The sequence below is a fragment of the Pelophylax lessonae genome (assembly GCF_965119305.1).
Source record: "Pelophylax lessonae genome assembly, chromosome: 1".
Lineage (NCBI taxonomy): Eukaryota > Metazoa > Chordata > Amphibia > Anura > Ranidae > Pelophylax > Pelophylax lessonae.
The window spans coordinates 258,208,642-258,227,115 of record NC_138768.1 but is presented as its reverse complement, the minus strand read 5'-3'; the positions used below and the strand labels follow the sequence as shown (position 1 = coordinate 258,227,115).

At 43.2% G+C, this 18,474-nt stretch overlaps 1 protein-coding gene across 1 annotated transcript in view; it reads left to right on the top strand.

The window, feature by feature from the left end:
- LOC309556078 (uncharacterized protein) overlaps positions 1-18,474 on the top strand; it is a 116,420-nt gene that overhangs the window by 69,099 nt on the left and 28,847 nt on the right. The window contains exons 3-4 of the mRNA XM_082258396.1: positions 12,492-12,555; positions 14,521-14,617. Of these exons, the coding sequence (XP_082114522.1) occupies positions 12,492-12,555; positions 14,521-14,617 (161 nt within the window). The remainder of the gene's footprint in view (positions 1-12,491; positions 12,556-14,520; positions 14,618-18,474) is intronic.

Here is an 18,474-nt window from a genome sequence, read left to right as displayed (position 1 = left end):
TGCAGAAAGCAGGCTTTACAGGCAACTTTTAAACAGCTCTAAACAGAGCTACACTCTGTCATAAGGCTTGGCTCACCCAATACAGGTCACAGATAACAATGTCGCTTTCCTCTCAGCGTGCTGGTATCTTCACTCCTAGCAAGCAGCTCCTCACACAGCTCCACTGACACTTTCAGATCAGGTGCTTAATAAACAGGTCTAAAAGGGAAGTACCTGCCCTCTATAATTAACCCTCTCTTCAGCCTGTCTCAGGCTGACTCTCTACATATCCCCCCCCCCCCCCCTTCCAGGCCATGGGTCTGGACACCACGCACAAAATGGCAATAGACCCTGGAAAGGGCATCAGCATTCTGGTGTACCTTCCCTGGTCTATGTACCACCGTAAAGTTGAAGTCTTGTAGGGCGAGGAACCACCGGGTGATTCTGGAGTTTTTGTCTTTGTTTTGGGCCATCCACGTAAGGGGTGCATGGTCTGACACTAACTTAAAGGGTCGGCCCAACAGGTAGTAGCGGAGTGTCTCCAAAGCCCATTTTATCGCCAGACACTCCCGTTCGACAATGGAATAATTCTTCTCGGCCGGTGAGAGCTTCCGGCTCAAGTACACAACTGGGTGCTCATCTCCCCCAACCATCTGGGATAGAACTGCACCCAGACCCAATTTTGAGGCATCAGTTTGTACCAGGAACTCTTTTTGGAAGTCGGGGGCTACAAGCACTGGTTCCTGGCACAAAGCTTTCTTCAAACGGCAGAACGCTGCTTCTGCTTCAGCACTCCACAGAACAACAGTAGAGTTCCTTCCTTTTGTAAGATATGTTAAGGTGCTGCCAGGCTGGCAAAGTTGGGAACAAACCTCGTGTAATACCCCCACAATGCCAAGGAAGGAACGCACCTGCTTTTTCGTGAGTAGGCGGGGCCATTTGTGGATGGCCTCTACCTTGTTCATTTGGGGTTTAATCACCCCTCTGCCTACAACATACCCCAAGTAGCGAGCCTCCTCCAACCCAACCTTACTTTTTTCTGGGTTCACCGTGAACCCGGCATTCCGAAGCACATCCAATACTGACTGCACTTTCTGCAAGTGACTCTCCCAGAGTCAAGGAGCGCTACCACCTCTTGTCCATTGACCTGCACCACACACTCATGTGGATTCAGGCTGGCTGCAGCACACACACTGCATAGGCATACATGGAGCGACGATAAACCATATCACACTCCATTGGTTCATCTCATCTCGGGCACTGGGCCGCCAGATGACCCAGTTGATGGCCGGACCAGCAGCGAACCTCACAGGGTTCCCCCTGCCGGCTCTCCAGAAGCTTTTGTACTGGGGAGATCCTGGAAGTTGTGTTATGCACTTGAGCAAACACCCTGCGGTCAACGGGTGCCATCTTGGTGTTAGAACGCACCATGTTAGTTTGGTTCAGCTCTCTGGTGATAGAGGGACTCACATGGAAATTTTCAGCACAGCTGTAGCACTCAACAGCAGCAGCCATCTCACCCAGGGACTGAGGCTCGGACTGAGCCACCCATCGGTGGAGCTCCCTAGGCAGCCCATGCAGGAACCGATCCAGTGCGACTCTTTGGACGATCTGAGTGGGTGTCTTCTCTTCAGGTTTCAGCCAGTCCTGGAACAAATGCATCAAGTGGTATAGCTGCGCACGGGCAGGCTTTGCTCTGTCAAAGTGCCAGCCATGAACTCGGCTTGACCTTAAAGCGACAGTCACTCCCAGCCTTGCTAGGATTTCTGCTTTCAGCAGCTTTAGTCCCATGCTGATTCTGGGGCCAAGTCACAGTATGCCTGTTGGGGATCTGCAGTCAGGAATGGAGCCAGCACATCAGCCCCGTCTTTCTCAGGTAGACCTTCTCTTGCTGCAATCCGCTCAAACATTGCTAGGTATGCTTCAACATTGTCTGTGACTGTCATCTTTTGCAGAGTCTGCTGCACTGCCTTCTGTGGGTCACCTTTCACCATTTCAGCTTGCTGGGTTACTGCTCTCTGTAAACCTGCTATCTGTTCCATCAGCAAACGGTTTGTCTCCTGCTGTGCAGCATTAGATGCCATTAACAGTTTTAGGAATTCCTCCATTGCCTTTTCAGAAGATTTCACAGGCTGTACAGCTTTAATCCAAGACATAGGATTGGCCTGCACCCCTCAAACTGCCCAATGCATTCCTCCACCAATTGTACGGGATCAGAGGGGTGAACAGCCGGCTCAGAGACAGTCCAGTGAAATTTAAATGTGCTTTTATTCAGCAAAACAAACAGAAAATGACAGGCTTGTCTTGAAATAATATTCCACAGCAGGGTAATGAACAGTCTTTGCAGAAAGCAGGCTTTACAGGCAACTTTTAAACAGCTCTAAACAGAGCTACACTCTGTCATAAGGCTTGGCTCACCCAATACAGGTCACAGATAACAATGTCGCTTTCCTCTCAGCGTGCTGGTATCTTCACTCCTAGCAAGCAGCTCCTCACACAGCTCCACTGACACTTTCAGATCAGGTGCTTAACCACTTGCCGACCGCCGCACGACTATCTACGTCGGCGGTCAGCCCCTCACAGGCAAACTAACGTAGGGCTACGTTGCTTGCTTGTGAGGGTCTAGGGAGCGAGCGCGCGCCCCCGGAGGCGCGCTCCCGCTCCCGCGTGGTCACGGACCCCCCCGCGCGTGTGACCAGCGGACCCGATGTCCGCCGGCCACTCGGCGATCGGCGGGGGAGAGGGAGAATGTCAGGCAGCTTGTGTAAACAAACTGCCTGTCATTCTCCTCGCTGCAAAGACACTGATAAAACGGATCTGGTATGTAGATCCGTTGATCAGTGTCCTTACAGCTAGAGCCACAGCCAATCACAGTAGAAACCACGCCCCTAGGGACACACACAGCCCCTCCCTCCCAAATAAAGTTAACCCCTTCACTACCAGTGTATTTTTACAGTAACAGTGCATATGTATAGCACTGATTACTGTAGAAATGTCACTGGTAACCCCAAAAGTGTCAAAAATGTCAGTCAAGGGTCCGATCTGTCCGCCGCAATGTCGCAGTACCGCAAAAAAAATCGCAGATCGCCGCCATTACGCGTTAAAAAAAAAACAACAAAAATGACAAAAATCTTTCCCTTTGTTAGTAAACGCGATAACTTTTGCGCAAACCAATCAAAATACGCTTTTTGCGATTTTTTTTTACCAAACATAGGTAGCATAAAACAAATTGGCCGAAAATTTTTAAAAATTTTGATTTTTACATTTTTTTTTGGGGGAATTTCATATAAAAAAATGTGAAAAATATTGCTATTTTTGCAAAATTGACGCTCTTTTTTTGTTTATAGCGCGTGATCAAAAAATCGCACAGGTGATCAAATACCACCAAAAGAAAGCTCTGTTTGTGGGAAAAAAAGGACGTCAAATTCGTTTAGGTACAGCGTCGCACGACCGCACAATTGTGCGTTAAATTCACGCAGTGCCGAATCGCAAAATACCCCCTGGTCGGAATGGGGGTAAAATCTTCCGGGGCTTAAGTGGTTAATAAACAGGTCTAAAAGGGAAGTACCTGCCCTCTATAATTAACCCTCTCTTCAGCCTGTCCCAGGCTGACTCTCTACACCCCCAATGGATTGGGACTTTAAAGGCAGAGAGAGGAATATACTTACATATTGTAAACCATTACACCAATCTTAACATCAATGAAAATAAAACAAGGTTGTGCGGCTGTTTTTTTCTGATGTGCAAATCGACGGCACTACCATTGTATTACAATCATTATAAGATTGTTGCATGAAACTAGTTGTATAGAGATCCCATAAAGATACCCAATGCGTTTCAGAGTCAAAAAAGCTCCTTCAGGGGTGATATTACAAAGAGTGCAGCACAATCTATAAAATAACAGTTTTTAGGAAACAATACAAAAACGTCATCACATTCTTATCACCTATAATGTGAATAAAGAATACTCACGTCCTAGAATGCGAAGAGAGTGGAGACACAGCTGTATGTTCTGAAATAATGTTACAAACTGTTAATGCTAGCTAAAACAATGACCTCAAGGCTTCTAAATTTTTGACCGATTATATAAAAGAAGCCTAGATTCAAAACCCTGAAACATTCTGTGACCGTAAAATATTGTTTTATGTAAGCAATAGGGAACAGTATTATTTTCCGAGGAAATGTTGTGCTCCCCCAAATAGCTAGCTATATATGTAAGCATTGAAGTCCAATCAAAGTCAAACATTCCATTATTCCCTCTGCATCTCACAGTTTAAAGCAGGTGTTGATCCATAGGTTGTTATGACAGAAACAGAGACGCTTTGAATTGTGGGTAGCAAGAATCCTCTCAGAGCTCTCTCTCCGTTTAACTGGAATTGGAGACTATCAGCTATATCTGGTTTGTTGGATCCCCAGGAAATCTTGGGTATTTATTTTGGAATAAAGCATCTTAACCCATTAACCACTTTAATACAGGGCACTTCCCTCCCTTCCCGCCCAGGCCAATTTTCCCCTTTTAGCGCTGTTGCATTTTGAATGACAATTGCGCGGTCATGCAACACTGTACCTACACCAAATTTATGTCATTTTCCCCCCACAAATAGAGCTTTCTTTTGGTGGTATTTGATCACCTCTGGGTTTTTTCCTTTTTGCTAAACAAATAAAAAAAGACCGAAAAGTTTGAAAAAAAAAAAAGTTTTTTTGTTTGTTATACAATTTTGTAAATAAGTTTTTTCCTGCACTGATGAGCACTGATGAGACTGCACTGACAGGCACTGATGAGGAGGCACTGATGGGGTGGCACTGATGGGGTGGCACTGATAGGCGGCACTGATAGGCGGCACTGACGGGCACTGATAGGCAGCACTGATGGGCAGCACTGATCGGCACTGACGGGCGGCACTGATGGGCACTAATGGGCACTGATAGGCGGCACCGTCAGAGGCTCTTTACCGAGATCGGAGATGCAGGGTGTCAGACTGACACCTCGCATCACCGATCGCCGCTCTGCGCGCCCCCGGGGGGCGCCCAGAGCTGTGTTTATCCTGCCGCCGTCATATGACGTCCGGTCAGGATAACACAACCACATTCCCGCCGTCATTCTGTAATAGGGCGGGCGGGAAGTGGTTAATGAAAATGCAGAGTACTATAAAAAAAAAAAAATGCCTCACTGTGCATAATGAGTATATTGGATTGTATTTAATGCGAACTGATAGTGATACATTGAGAGAATTTAGGGCAGAAAGCCTCCAAAAGATCAAAACTGACATAGAAGAGGCTTTAACAATAATACCTGGAAATATATCTAACAACATATGGATAGAATTGTAGAGTCTGTATGCTTCCAGTTGTCAGGTCAACGTCTCACCAATTCAAGGCTTCTTCAGGACCCAATATAGCATTAGAGCAACACTGTACAAGTTTAAAGAGCGAATATATCAACATCAATAACCGTATATAAACAATAACTAATATTTCTATGCTTTAACAGAAATTGCTTACATTAATATGATGGATCAGGGAGTGTCCAATTAGCATAACCTGGAGGCGGGCTCTGGTGCCCCTGTGCTCGCCCACAGGTTATGCTAATTGGATGCTCCCATATCCTGTTGGATATACTAAATATGGAATGACTTACATATAGTTACATAGTTAGTCAGGTTGAAAAAAGACACAAGTCCTTCTTGCTCAACCAATAAAAAACAAAAACAAAAAAAAAAACCAGTAAAGAAAATCCAACCATACAATCCCATATACACAATCCTATACCTGCAGTTGATCCAGAGGAAGGCTTAAAAACGCCAGCAAAGCATGATCCAATTTGCTACAGCAGGGGAAAAAAATTCCTTCCTGATCCCCGAGATGCAATCGGATATTCCCTGGATCAACTTTACCTATAAATATTCTTACCCAGTTATATTATTATACACCCAGGAAAGAATCCAGGCCTTTTTTAAAGCAATCTAGTGAACTAGCTAGAACCACCTCTGGAGGGAGTCTATTCCACATTTTCACAGCTCTTACGCTGCAGAAACCTTTCCGTATTTGGAGAGGAAATCTATTTTCCTCTAGGCGTAAAGTGTGCCCCCTTGTCCTTTGTGTTGACCTTAAAGTGAATAACGCAACACCAAGTTCACTATATGGATCCCTTATGTATTTATACATGTTGATCATATCCCCCCTAATCTCCTCTTCTCAAGTTAGAATAAATTCAGTTCCTCCTTTTTTATCATAGCTGAGCTCCTCCATGCCTCTTATCAGTTTGTTTGCCCTTCTCTGCACTTTCTCCAGTTCCTCGATATCCTTTTTAAGAACTGGTGCCCAAAACTGAACTGCATATTCCAGATGAGGCCTTACTAATGATTTGTGCAGGGGCAAAATTATATCTCTCTCTCTCTCTGGAATCCATGCCTCTGTTAATACAAGAAAGGACTTTGCTTGCTTTGGAAACATCAGCTTGGCATTGCATGCTATTATTAAGCTTATGATCTACCAGAACACCCAGATCCTTTTCCACTATTGGGGCTTTTCCACTGCATGGAACCGAATGGTTCGGCTCGCTTTTGTGCTTTTCCACTGCTGGTACAGCATGGTATGGTGTAGGAACGGTTCGGTACGGTACGGTGGCGCTTTTCCACTACATGGAACAGAACGGTACAGCTCTCTAAAACAGTACCACCTCGATTGTGGTTCCAAGAGGTACCATATCCCACAATCCTTTGCATGCAGTCACTACTAGCCACTGATTGGTCAGAGAATCGCTGTTATCCCACCCACCTACTTTAGTACTACTTTAGTGGAAAAGCAAACCATACCGAACCGTTCCAACACCGTACCATGCGGTACCATGCAGTGGAAAACCAAGCAGGGCTGAGTAGAGCCGAGCCGGTACTTGCAGTGGAAAAGTGCCATATGGGTACCCCCCAGTTCTACTCCCCCTAGTATGTATGTTGGATGCATATTCTTATTCCCCAAGTGCATAACTTTACATTTATCAACAATAAACCTCATTTGCCACATAGTTGCCCAATGAAACAGTGCATTGAGGTCAGCTTGTAAGTTGGAGACTTCCTGTAAGGAAGTTATTCCACTGCAAAGCTTGGTGTCATCTGCAAAAACTGAATTGGTACTTGTATTCCCAGACCCTGTATCATTTATAAAGATATTAAAAAGTAAGGGTCCCAGCACTGAACCTTGGGGTACACCACTGATAACCTTAGACCATTCAGAGTAAGAATCATTAACCACTACTCTCTGAATTCTATATTTTAGCCAATTTTCTATCCATTTACAAACTGATCTTTCCAAGTGTCAAACACGGGGCCTCCACCAATGGCTTGTAAATACCCAACTTAGATGGGGGGGGGGGGGGGGGGAGAGCCTGCTTGAGAGATAAAGAATTGTATGCAGTGAAGTGGAAGGATAAAGGGGATGTTTACGTCCTGTCTGCCATTCACGCAGATATGACACTTTTAAATTGCGACTGGGGTTGTTGAGAAGCCCCTCTGTCTCAACAACTAAAACCTTAACATGGGAGGGGTGGATTTTGATGACTAGATGATGGCACCGTACTTTCCCATAAAGCCAGATGCTAGTACAAGAAAGCATCAGGAAGAAGTGGATCCTTCCTAAAATTTCAGGAAGAGATCATCACAGCCCTTTTGTATCCAGAAGGTGCTGTGGCCCAATTTCCCAATCCAGATTCAGTGAGCTGGCTGCTTGAGGGGCATTTTCTGGATTATCTTCCAGGTACCCCGACCCAAAGAGCACTCCAAAAAACATGTGTCTGTAGTAGACGCGGATATAGGCATGACACCAACTATTTTTGTCCCTCCTGTTTTGGCCAACCTGGTCTCTGCCTCAGGGACTGTTTCTGTCGCTACCACACTCTAGTGGAGTCTTAGTATAGGGTACAGCACGGCACAGTCTAGGGCACACTTTCACACAGGGTCTCAAAAGATGTTGGATAGTCAGGAAATTAGCTATCGCATTTTAAGAGATCCTAGCCTGGAGCCTTACAGTTTTATACAGTTAAAAAAAAAAAAAAAGAAAGGTTAAAAAAAAAATCCATAAAAAATTTAAGTAAAAAAATAAATAAAGCCAAAAATAGTTGTCGTTTTTATTGAGTTAATGTTCTGTTGTTACTGTGTTTTATTATTAACTGTTTTGTTTCGCAAGAACTCCATTCAGCTACAGCACTGATCTGTTTATTCTGATAGCAGCAGGGTGTGCTTTTAGAATACATACATTGGGGTTGTTATCAAGTTGAAATACTGCCCTACGGCCCAGTCTCCGAAGGGAGGGGATCATGCTTTTCTTCAGTATGTCACAGCACATGTTCGCATTCATGGTTCCCTCAATGAACTGTAGCTCCCCATTGCGGGCAGCACTCATGCAGCCCCAGACCATGACACTCCCACCACCATGTTTGACTGTAAGCAAGACATGCTTGTCTTTGTACTCCTCACCTGGTTGCCGCCACACACACTTGACACCATCTGAACCAAATAAGTTTATCTTGGTCTCATCAGACCACAAGATATGGTTCCAGTAATCCATGTCCTTAGTCTACTTGTCTTCAGCAAACTATTTGCGGGCTTTCTTGTGCATCATCTTTTAAAAGAGGCTTCCTTCTGGGACGACAGCCATGCAGACCAATTTGATTCAGTGTGCGGTGCATGGTCTTAGCACTGAAAGGCTGCATCCCCACCCCTTCAACCTCTGTAGCAATGCTGGCAGCACTCATACGACTATTTCCCAAAGACATCCTCTGGATATGACACTGAGCACGTGCATTCAACTTCTTTGGTCGACCATGGCGAGGCCTGTTCTGAGTGAAACCTGTCCTGTTAAACCGCTGTATGGTCTTGGCCACCATGCTACAGCTCAGTTTCAGGGTCTTGGCAATCTTCTTATAGCCTAGGCCATCTTTATGTAGAGCAACAATTCTTTTTTTTCATTTCCTCAGAGAGTTCTTTGCCATGAGGTGCCATGTTGAACTTCCAGTAACTCCAGTGTGAGAGAGTGAGAGTGATAACACCAAATTTAACACACCTTCTCCCCATTCACATCTGAGACCTTGTAACCCTAACGAGTCACATGACATTGGGGAAGAAAAATGGCTAATTGGGCCCAATTTGGACATTTTCAATTAGGGATGTACACTCACTTTTGTTGCCAGCGGTTTATACATTAATGGCTGCGTGTTGTTATTTTGAGGGGACAGCAAATATACAAGCTGTACACTCACCACTTTACATTGTAGCAAAGTGTCATTTCTTCAGTGTTGTCACATGAAAAGATAAAATATTTACAAAAATGTGAGGGGTTTACTTGCTTTTGGTAAGATACTGTATATTTTACTTTTTTTGGCACAGATTGCAATAAAAAAAAGTTGTTAGGCTGGCCATACACTATACAATTTTCTTGTTCAACTTTCCTTTAGATTTACCAAAACCATGTAATATAGGGTCAAACCTAAACACTTTCAATTTGTATGCAATCAGGCAGGCCCTTGCACTACATAGTTAAAGGTAAATCTAAAGGAAATTGAATAAGAAAATTGTATAGTGTATGGCCAGCCTTACTGTTCTGTCGTTATTGAGTTCTATTGTTAACCATTATTTGCTTTGCAGGAATGCCTTTCAGCTGCAACACTGATCTTTTTGTTCTAAAAGCAACAGGGTGTGCTTTCAGAATACATATGTTAGTGATTGCAGTGCTGTGGGAGAAGATTTCTCCACTGCAGTTAAAAAAAAGAAAGTATATGCCGAAGCATGGGGGCTGAGGTGGTCAGTGGACAAATCGCCCATATGCTTACGCATATTTTTTTTTTTTTTCACTTTTCTTGGCCAAGATTTCTTCATCCACATCAATCAATGTCAATAGAGGAATCTGTTAGGTTATTTTTATGCGTTCAGCCCCACCGGCTGCATGAAAAAAAAAAAAAAAGAACATTACAAAATATGCCCAACAAGAACCAGCCATGTACTGGTATGTTTTACGAGGATAATGCCTTCAGGTTTAGGCATCATCTTGGTCCCCCTTTTTTTTTCAGCCGGCGGTAGGCTTTCATGTAAAAGCAGTATTTTATTATTTCATGTTACAAGCAGTGGGAGGTGATATCCACCCCCCCCCCCCCCCAATCCTGCCGCCTTCCATGGTTTTCTCTGGTTCTCCTGTTCCACCAGGGAACCTGAGAATGCAGCTGGCGGTTCCACCAGCTGGCCATAGAGCTAATTGGAGACCGGACTGGCTCCAATCATCTCTGTGGCCTAAAAAAAAACAAAAGATACGAGCATTTCCTCACTTTGGTTTAGCCGGATATAAACCGCGCCATTTTTAAATTAGGAAAGCAATTGGGAAATCTTGCTGTGGTCAGATGCTGTCGAGTTAGAGGAGAGATCTAGAGTCTAAAAGTGATAAAAAAAAAGAGAAAAGGACAGAGTAAAAATGTTAAAATTAATAGTCAAGTTAATAAAAAAAAAAATGAAAGCACCCTCTGTACACCCCCCCCCCGGCCCGCTCGAGCGCAAAGGTCTCATGTTGTGTCATATGTAAACAGCAATTGCATCATGCATGTGCGGTATCACCGCGAATGTCAGATCGAGGGCAGTAATTCTAGCACTAGACCTTCACTGTAAATCTTAAATGGTAACCTGTAAAGGATTTTAAAAATTTACATAGTTTGTCACCACTGCATGGGCATGCACAATTTTAAAGCATGTCATGTTTGGTATCTATTTACTCAGCATAAGATCATCTTTTATACCTTACCAAACAATTGGGCAAAATATTGTGTGTTTGTGCATTAAAAAAGTGTATTTTTTTCCAAGAAATTTGTATTTGGAAAATCGTTGAGCAAATGCTGTGGGACAAGATAAATTGCAACACCCACCATTTTATTCTATAGGGCCTCTCCTTTAACCACTTACCGCAAAGTGACGTAGGGGTACGTCGGGTAACTTTGCGGGGTTATACCGGGATGATGCCTCTAGCTAGAGGCACCATCCCGGAACCGTGGTTTAGTGCCAACGGTCGGCTTTCCGTCGGTAACGACCAATGCGGCTCGGGAGCCGCTCGATCGTTATCCGGGTGAGTGGGAGGAGACGTCCCCCCCCCTCCCGCCGCCTTCCGTGATTTTTAACGGGCCTCCCGTCCCACTGGGAGACCTGAGCACCCAGCCGGGTCTCCCAGTGGTGTGATAGGTGCGGAGCCACATCCCTGCAAATAATTTCATTAACGCATGGATGGGGTTCCGCTACTTTCACACCTATATGTGTGTATGTGTATATATACATATATATGTGTGTGTGTGTGTGTATATATACCCCTACACAGATGTTCAGATGTCATGCCTGCCTCCAAAGACGCCCAAAAAATGCCCAATAAACGCCTGCAACAAAAATGCCCAGGTGTGTTGTTGCAGGCGTTTTATTGGGCATTTTTTGGGCGTCTTTGGAGGTAGGCATAACATCTGAACTTCTGTATAGAGGTATATATACACACACACATATATATGTATATATACACATACACACATATAGGTGTGATTGGAGCGGAGCCACATCCCTGCAAATAATTTAATTAACGCACAGAAGTTCAGATGTCATGCCTGCCTCCAAAGACGTCCACAAAAAAGCCCAATAAATGCCTGAAACAAAAACGCCCAGGTGTGACCGGAGCGGAGCCACATTACTGCTATTCTAAGACAAACTATCTTTTTCTTATGGCGGTCACCCTGACATGGATGAATTCGGTCACCCTGGCATACAAGGAGCGGAGCCCCATCCCTGCTCTACTAAAAATTCTAATAAAAATGATCTTTTTCTTATGACCCTGACACTTAACACTTTCCCTACAGAAACGAGATTATTGAATCTAACTATAGTGGTATATAGTACCCTAACTACACTAGATATCCCTTTCCTCACACTAATAATTGCTAAATGACACTTTTGCAGCAGGAGTAACAGAACTGCTTCCACTCTCTTCCACAGCCCCTGTATTACAGTGCTAGAGATTTGGCGGGGCTATGTTATATACTGAGGGGCGTATTCACTACTGATTGGCCTCTGGACCCCCTAGTCACTCCAATCCCATTCCTAGCATCCTCCTGCCCCCTCAATTGGCTTTTACTGATGTTTCTGGTCCAATCACTGGCTTTTAAAGCCCAGTTCCTGTCTCATTGCATTTTGGTCGGTTCTGGTTGCCGAATTCCGAACTTTTTCCGCAAAAAGTTCGGAATTTGGCCAAATTTCGAACAGTCAATGTTCGGGTTGAACCGATGGTCGACCCGAACCGTTCGATCATCCCTATTAGGAAATACTCTAAACTATATTTCTCTTTGCTGTGTGTTTTTAAAAAAAAGCATTTTGATTTTGCTTATAGTTTGAGGATGTGATACAGTAATATTAGGTTTGATAGAAAAAGTACCCATCTTAATTATTTTTCCTGATAGATATTCAAGTTAGACAAATGACAGTGCTGTTTGTTATGTATTGACCTTTTAGGCAGAAGATATGCCCCAAGAGAGAGCAAAACGACAGCCAGGTCAGACAAGTGACCACTCAGGTGGTAAGTATGAAAAATCAAATCTACTGATTACATATTTATTATTTTCACAAACCGTTGCTACAGGTTTTGTAATGCAGACACATTAGGGATAAAGATTAGGCACTTATCAGTTGCTTCTGATCTAACTGAAAGCCTATTTTGTAAAATCTAACTTTGTTGCAAAGCTAGTTGAGTGCCTGACAAACTTAAAGCGGAACTTTACTATCTGAATCAACATTGACTATGTTTAATCCTTATGCTGCTAGCATTAGTAAATAGATACAAAGTATATTATATTTGCTTGTTTTAAACCTTTTTTCACATTTCTTCAGTTACTTCCTGCTTTCTATGCCTAGGCAAATTATGTCATATAATGAAAAAAATATTCAGCGCTGAACTAACAACCTCATAAAAACTAATAGGATTTCCAGCTGAACACTAAAGGACAATCACATAGTCTCTGGCCCCTTTCACACATAGGTCCGTTTGTCTGTTTTTCATCCATCCGTCGACGGATGAAAAACAGACATCAATGCATCTCTATGGAAAAACGGATGACGACATCTGTTAACATCCGTTTTCATCTGCTTCCGTCAATGTCCGTTTTTTTTTTTTTTTTTGATCGGATAAATGTCCTATTTTTCATCCGTCAAAAAAACGGATCAGACGAAAAACGGATGTAAACGGACGAACGGTCCGTTTTTCATCCGTTTTTTCATTGGTAGTGGATGTAAAAAAAACGGACGAAAAACAGACGACAAATGGATGAAAAATGGATGAAAAACGGATGAAAAACTGATACATTTTGATGTGACTGAACTGAACGGACCGGATGTATGAAAGGGGCCTCTATCAAGTATATAAAAAAAAAAAGTGCAGCGCAATCATTCATACATAAATAAATACACCGCAATAATATGCGGAGTAAACTGATGATAAATTCATATAAAATATAAAAAAATCAGTAGATAAAATAAATTAAAATCAAATCCACTAGATATTTTAAGCTGAAGTTTCAACCATGAACAAAGCCCAAAGCATAGGGGTGCAGAGGAATTCTTCAGTGAGTGGAAGGATCAAGCACCAAGGTGCTTATAACAATGCATATAAGGTGACTTGTGTGCAGCTATAATCACATCACCAAGGCTTTATCTGCCTCTCACCTCCAGACTCAGACCCTGCAGGGTCAAACAGCATGAAATGGCTATGAAACAAACTGCTTCAATCCTCGTTTAGCTCTGATGACAGGTACTCTGATGACAGATACTCGGGTACTCTGATGGGCTGATGACAGGTACTTGGGTCCTCTGAGGGGTTGTGACAGGTACTTGGGTACATTGATGCGCTGGTGACAGGTCCTCTTTATTAGTGGGCACGGTCTGTTTACATTCTGTGACCAGCTGTGATTGGACACAGCCGGTCACGTGGTAGAGAGAATTTCATTGGCTCTTTACTCTAATCGGGGATGGGCTGTGTCAGAATGATACTCTCCATCCCAGATCGTCGCTCTGCGCGCCCCTGGGCGCCGGTAGGGAAGTGGTTAAAGGGGGTGGACAGTTTACTTGATCCATTAAGTTGATGTTTATGGATAGCCGAAAATTAAAGGATGATCTGGCACAGTTCTAAATGAACTGATGGCTGGCAGCATACATGCAAACTCTTATCTTGCATTTTATTAGGATGATATTAACTAAATTATCATCTGTTCTGAATAGCTGTCACCTTCAGCATTTATCAGCAGCCTTGGCACCAACTGCTACCTAACCCATGGCCCTTGAAGGTTCCAGCTCCAACCCTGATTCTTTCTTTCATTGTGACTCTTCCTCTCACTAAACCTGTGAAAGCACTTTCAAAAACTGTTAGATAACAGTTTGAAAGTGGACTACAATAAAATGTACAGCACTAAAAGCATAACATGCAATAACTTTATACTGACTCCTTTTCCTTTCTTCATGTGTTTGTAATGCGTTTATGTTGTTTTTGCAGAATGGAATTCAAAATACAGGCTTGGATGTTAATGAACTACAGCTGGTGGTGGCAGAAGAAGATCTTCAGAACAGGGTTCTGGAGTCTACTAGTCAAGGTGAGTAGAGTTAGTGCTTTGGTAACTTTGTACTATTTTATCAAACCAGCTGCTGGGCTAACAAAAAGCAAATGCATATGTGTATGTAAGTTGGAAGGCAGTTCCTTAAGCTTTCCTCTTCACTGTCTTGACCTGCTGCTGCATTATGGAAAGACCTAACTTTCAGTACAGGTTCATGAGTACACTGCCCCTGCCTCTAATACCCCATGCCTGAGGAATCCGTTACTGGGCAAATCGCTGTAGAGATGTGATCAGTATGCCCGCAACAGTAAAACAGGTTCATATTTATCGCAGCAGTTTACTCTCGGTTGATTTTCTCAAGAACCTGACAACCTGTAGTACTGAAGATTGGGCAAGAGCTGAGCACTTTTATTAAATTCCACAACAGACAAATTTTTGGTGTTCGGTTATTTATCTAGGTAAGAACACCCACAACAAATTTGCTTGGCTGTCCGTTTACCTTTTAGCACATTGCTGGATTGTGCTTGGGGCCCACACAAACATGGAGGGAACATACAAAGCCTATACAGATGTGAGATGAGCACAGTACTCTAGCACAGAAAGGCAACAGAGCTGGACAATTACTGCAATGCTTTTCAAATCATCTCATGAACATCCTAACGTATGCCATATTTGTATATGCAGAGGCTTTTCTTGAATTTAATTGGGACAAAGTAATTTTAAAAGTACTGGAAGAGCAGAAATATTATTGTCTAATATAATTATATAACTAAAAAATGTCAGCACTACGCCCTCTGTTGTGAATAACCTCCAAAATGTTTTTGGTATGCTGCTGTTAATATTGTTATTACTAGTATCCTACAGCACTCCCCTTTTTCTCCAGTTTAATAATGCCTATGTGCAATCATGTACTAATAGCGAAAAATATTATAAACAGTTCTCCCTCCTTTCAATATTGTTTAAAAAATGCTATGTGTGTGTGCGTGTGTAATTTTTTTTTTGTTCAGTAAGTTTTTTTTTTTTTTAAATACAAACTATAACATTAACAGTGGTATAACAGTATGTGTGCAAGAGGAAGACAATTCAAATTGAGCATCATAAACACGAGACATCTGTCATTCACATCTTGTTAAGCCATGAAGGTAACGTATATAACATGTAGAAAACCTGTCAAGATTATTCCATCAAATATTCAACACACAATGTCAAAGCAATCTATCATTGAAATTTAGAAGTAATAAACATAAAGAAGAAGAACAAATTGAAAGGGGGAGAAAGTGAGGTCTGAAAAAGTAGTGGGTAGAGTATAGAGAGAAAAAAGGAGGGGGCACACCCAGCTCCTATGGCGCATATAATCCACTAGAGAAAAAATAAGCACCAGATTATAGCTGTGACATAAGCATGGCATACGATGGAGAATGAGTAAAGGAGATCCAGCAGGCCCATATCTTGTATGCTTTATCAGATTGATTCCTGTAATCAAGAGTCATATCTTCCATTTGGTAAAAATGGTCAACAGTTTGTAGCCATTGTTGTACCAACGGGGCAACCGGAAGCTTCTAATATCGGGGGATGAGGGATTTGTCAGTGTTTAATAAATGTGGGGTAATGGACCGGCGATATGGGCCTGCTGGTTTCTCTGTACAGTGAAATAATACTTCCCACGGGTCTTCCTTAATTGAATTGCCTCAATAACTTGTAGGCCTGATAAGTGGATATGACCACCAGATGTGGGCATGTGTAGCTATGCCCCCTCAACCTCTCCAGCAGAGATTGGAGCAGCTGGGGAAGATCTTATGTAGTTTGGCAGGAGTGTGATGCCACCTGGTTAGTAGTTTCTAGTTCGTCTCAGCCACCTTGGAGCAGACGGAGGAGGTGTGAACTAGTTGTAGTATTTTGGAGATCTGGGCGTCAGAGAGTTGTTTATGTAAGTCTTGTTCCCACTGGTGTATAAAAGGAGTAGTATTTATATCCAGTGATTGTAACGCTTTGCAGAATAAAGATACGAGTCTCTGAGGAGGTTGATCCGATTTTAAAATGTCTTCAATCGGTATAAGTGAGGACAGGGTAAGGATTTAACAAATTGCTTTAGCTGAGCGTATCGCCAGAAATCCATAAAGGTTGGGGGGAGGGTGCGAATGATTTTGTCCAAGGGTGCAATACCATGAGAAGATATGAAATGGTGTAGAAGGAGATGATAACCATGTGCGGAATGTATAGTCCTGTTGACCAGGTGGAAAGTAGGAGTGGCCCAGCAAGGGCAGAAGTGGTGAGTTGTAGTTCCATCCGTATTTCTTATGCAGGTTGTCCCAAATGTTAAGAGTCGATTTGGTCAGGGGAGATGCTGTATGCGATAGTGGACGAAGCTTGGGTGGAAGCCAAATCTGAGTAAAAAGATTCAGCCCGCTCAATGCATACTCTAGCTGTACCCAAGGTTTAGAAGAGGAGTGGTATTTCCATGCTGAAATCCTCTCCAGAATAACAGCATGATAGTATTTCTTAAAATCCAGGAAGGCAAGGCCACCATCCCATTTCGCTCTGGTAAAAGTTGAAAGGGCAATTCTGGGTCGTGAGCGAGACCAAACATATCTGAGAGTTAGAGATCTTAGGGTACTAAAGAAATCAGGTGGAACGTTAAAGGGAACCATTTGAAAGATGAAGAGCACCCTGGGCAATATGTTCATCTTGAGAACATTGATCCTGCCTAACCATGAGGTAATAAGGTGGGTCCATTTGTTAAGATCCTGTCTAATAGTAGTGGAAGATAATTAAACCGAAAAAGTTTGGACGGGTCCGCTGATAATTGTATTCCCAAGTACTTCAGGGTAGTTGGTTGCCAAGAAAATGAAAAAAGGGAGCGTATGTGACTGACCACATGGTGGGGCAGCAGAAATGATTAGGATTTCAGATTTAGAATAATTAATTTTAAAGTTGGAGATTTTGCCATATTCTGTAAAGGCGGATTAATAGATTGGGTAAGGTAATGAGGGGTTGTTGGATGTAGAAAAGGATGTCGTCCGTGTAGGCTACGTATTTGTGTTCGATGCCACCAAGTGGATACCATGTATGTTAGGGCTTGAGCGAATGTGTGTCAAAAAAGGTTCAAGGGAGAGGGGAGAGGGGACACCCTTGTCTGGTGCCGTTATGTAAAGTGAAAGGGTCACTTAAGGTGCCGTTAATTTGTAGTTGGGCAGTGGGTGTATCGTAGAGGGCTGCTATCATGCTCATCATTTTAGGTCCTATACCCAAGTGGGAGAGGAACTCCCAGTCCACTCTGTCAAAAGCTTTTTTAGCGTCAGTAGATAATGAGAGTGGACTGGGAGGTTTTCCTAGCATGTGAGATTGTGCAACTAGCGTTCTCCTTAGCTTCTCTTCCAGGGATAAACCCTGTTTGGTCGCCAGAGATCCATTGAGGAAGCAGTGGGAGCAATTTAGAGGCCAGAACTTTGGCATACAACTTGGCGTCGATGTTGAGGAGGGAAAATGGCCTATAACTGCCACAAAGGCTTGGATCTTTACCCGGCTTGGGGAGCACCGTGATGTGAGCATGTATAGTTTCTGGTCTAAGCTTGCCCCCTGAAGTGAGTGTGTTGGTGTAAGCGGCTAAGTGAGGAAATAGTTTGTCTTGAAAGGCACGGTAATATGCAACTGTGAGGCCGTCTGGGCCCTGGGCCTTGCCAGAGGCCATTGAGTGCAAAGCTTTCCAAAGCTCATCCTGAGTGATTTGTGTCTCTAGGGGTTATAATAGAGATGGGAAGAGTTTAGGAAGGTTAGCATTGACTAGATAGTCATGAATCAAAGATTCCCTTGTTGCCGAGTTGACCACTGAGTGATTCACGTGGTACAACATCTGGTAAAACTTTTGAAATGCCACAGCCATAGCTTTAGTCTCACAT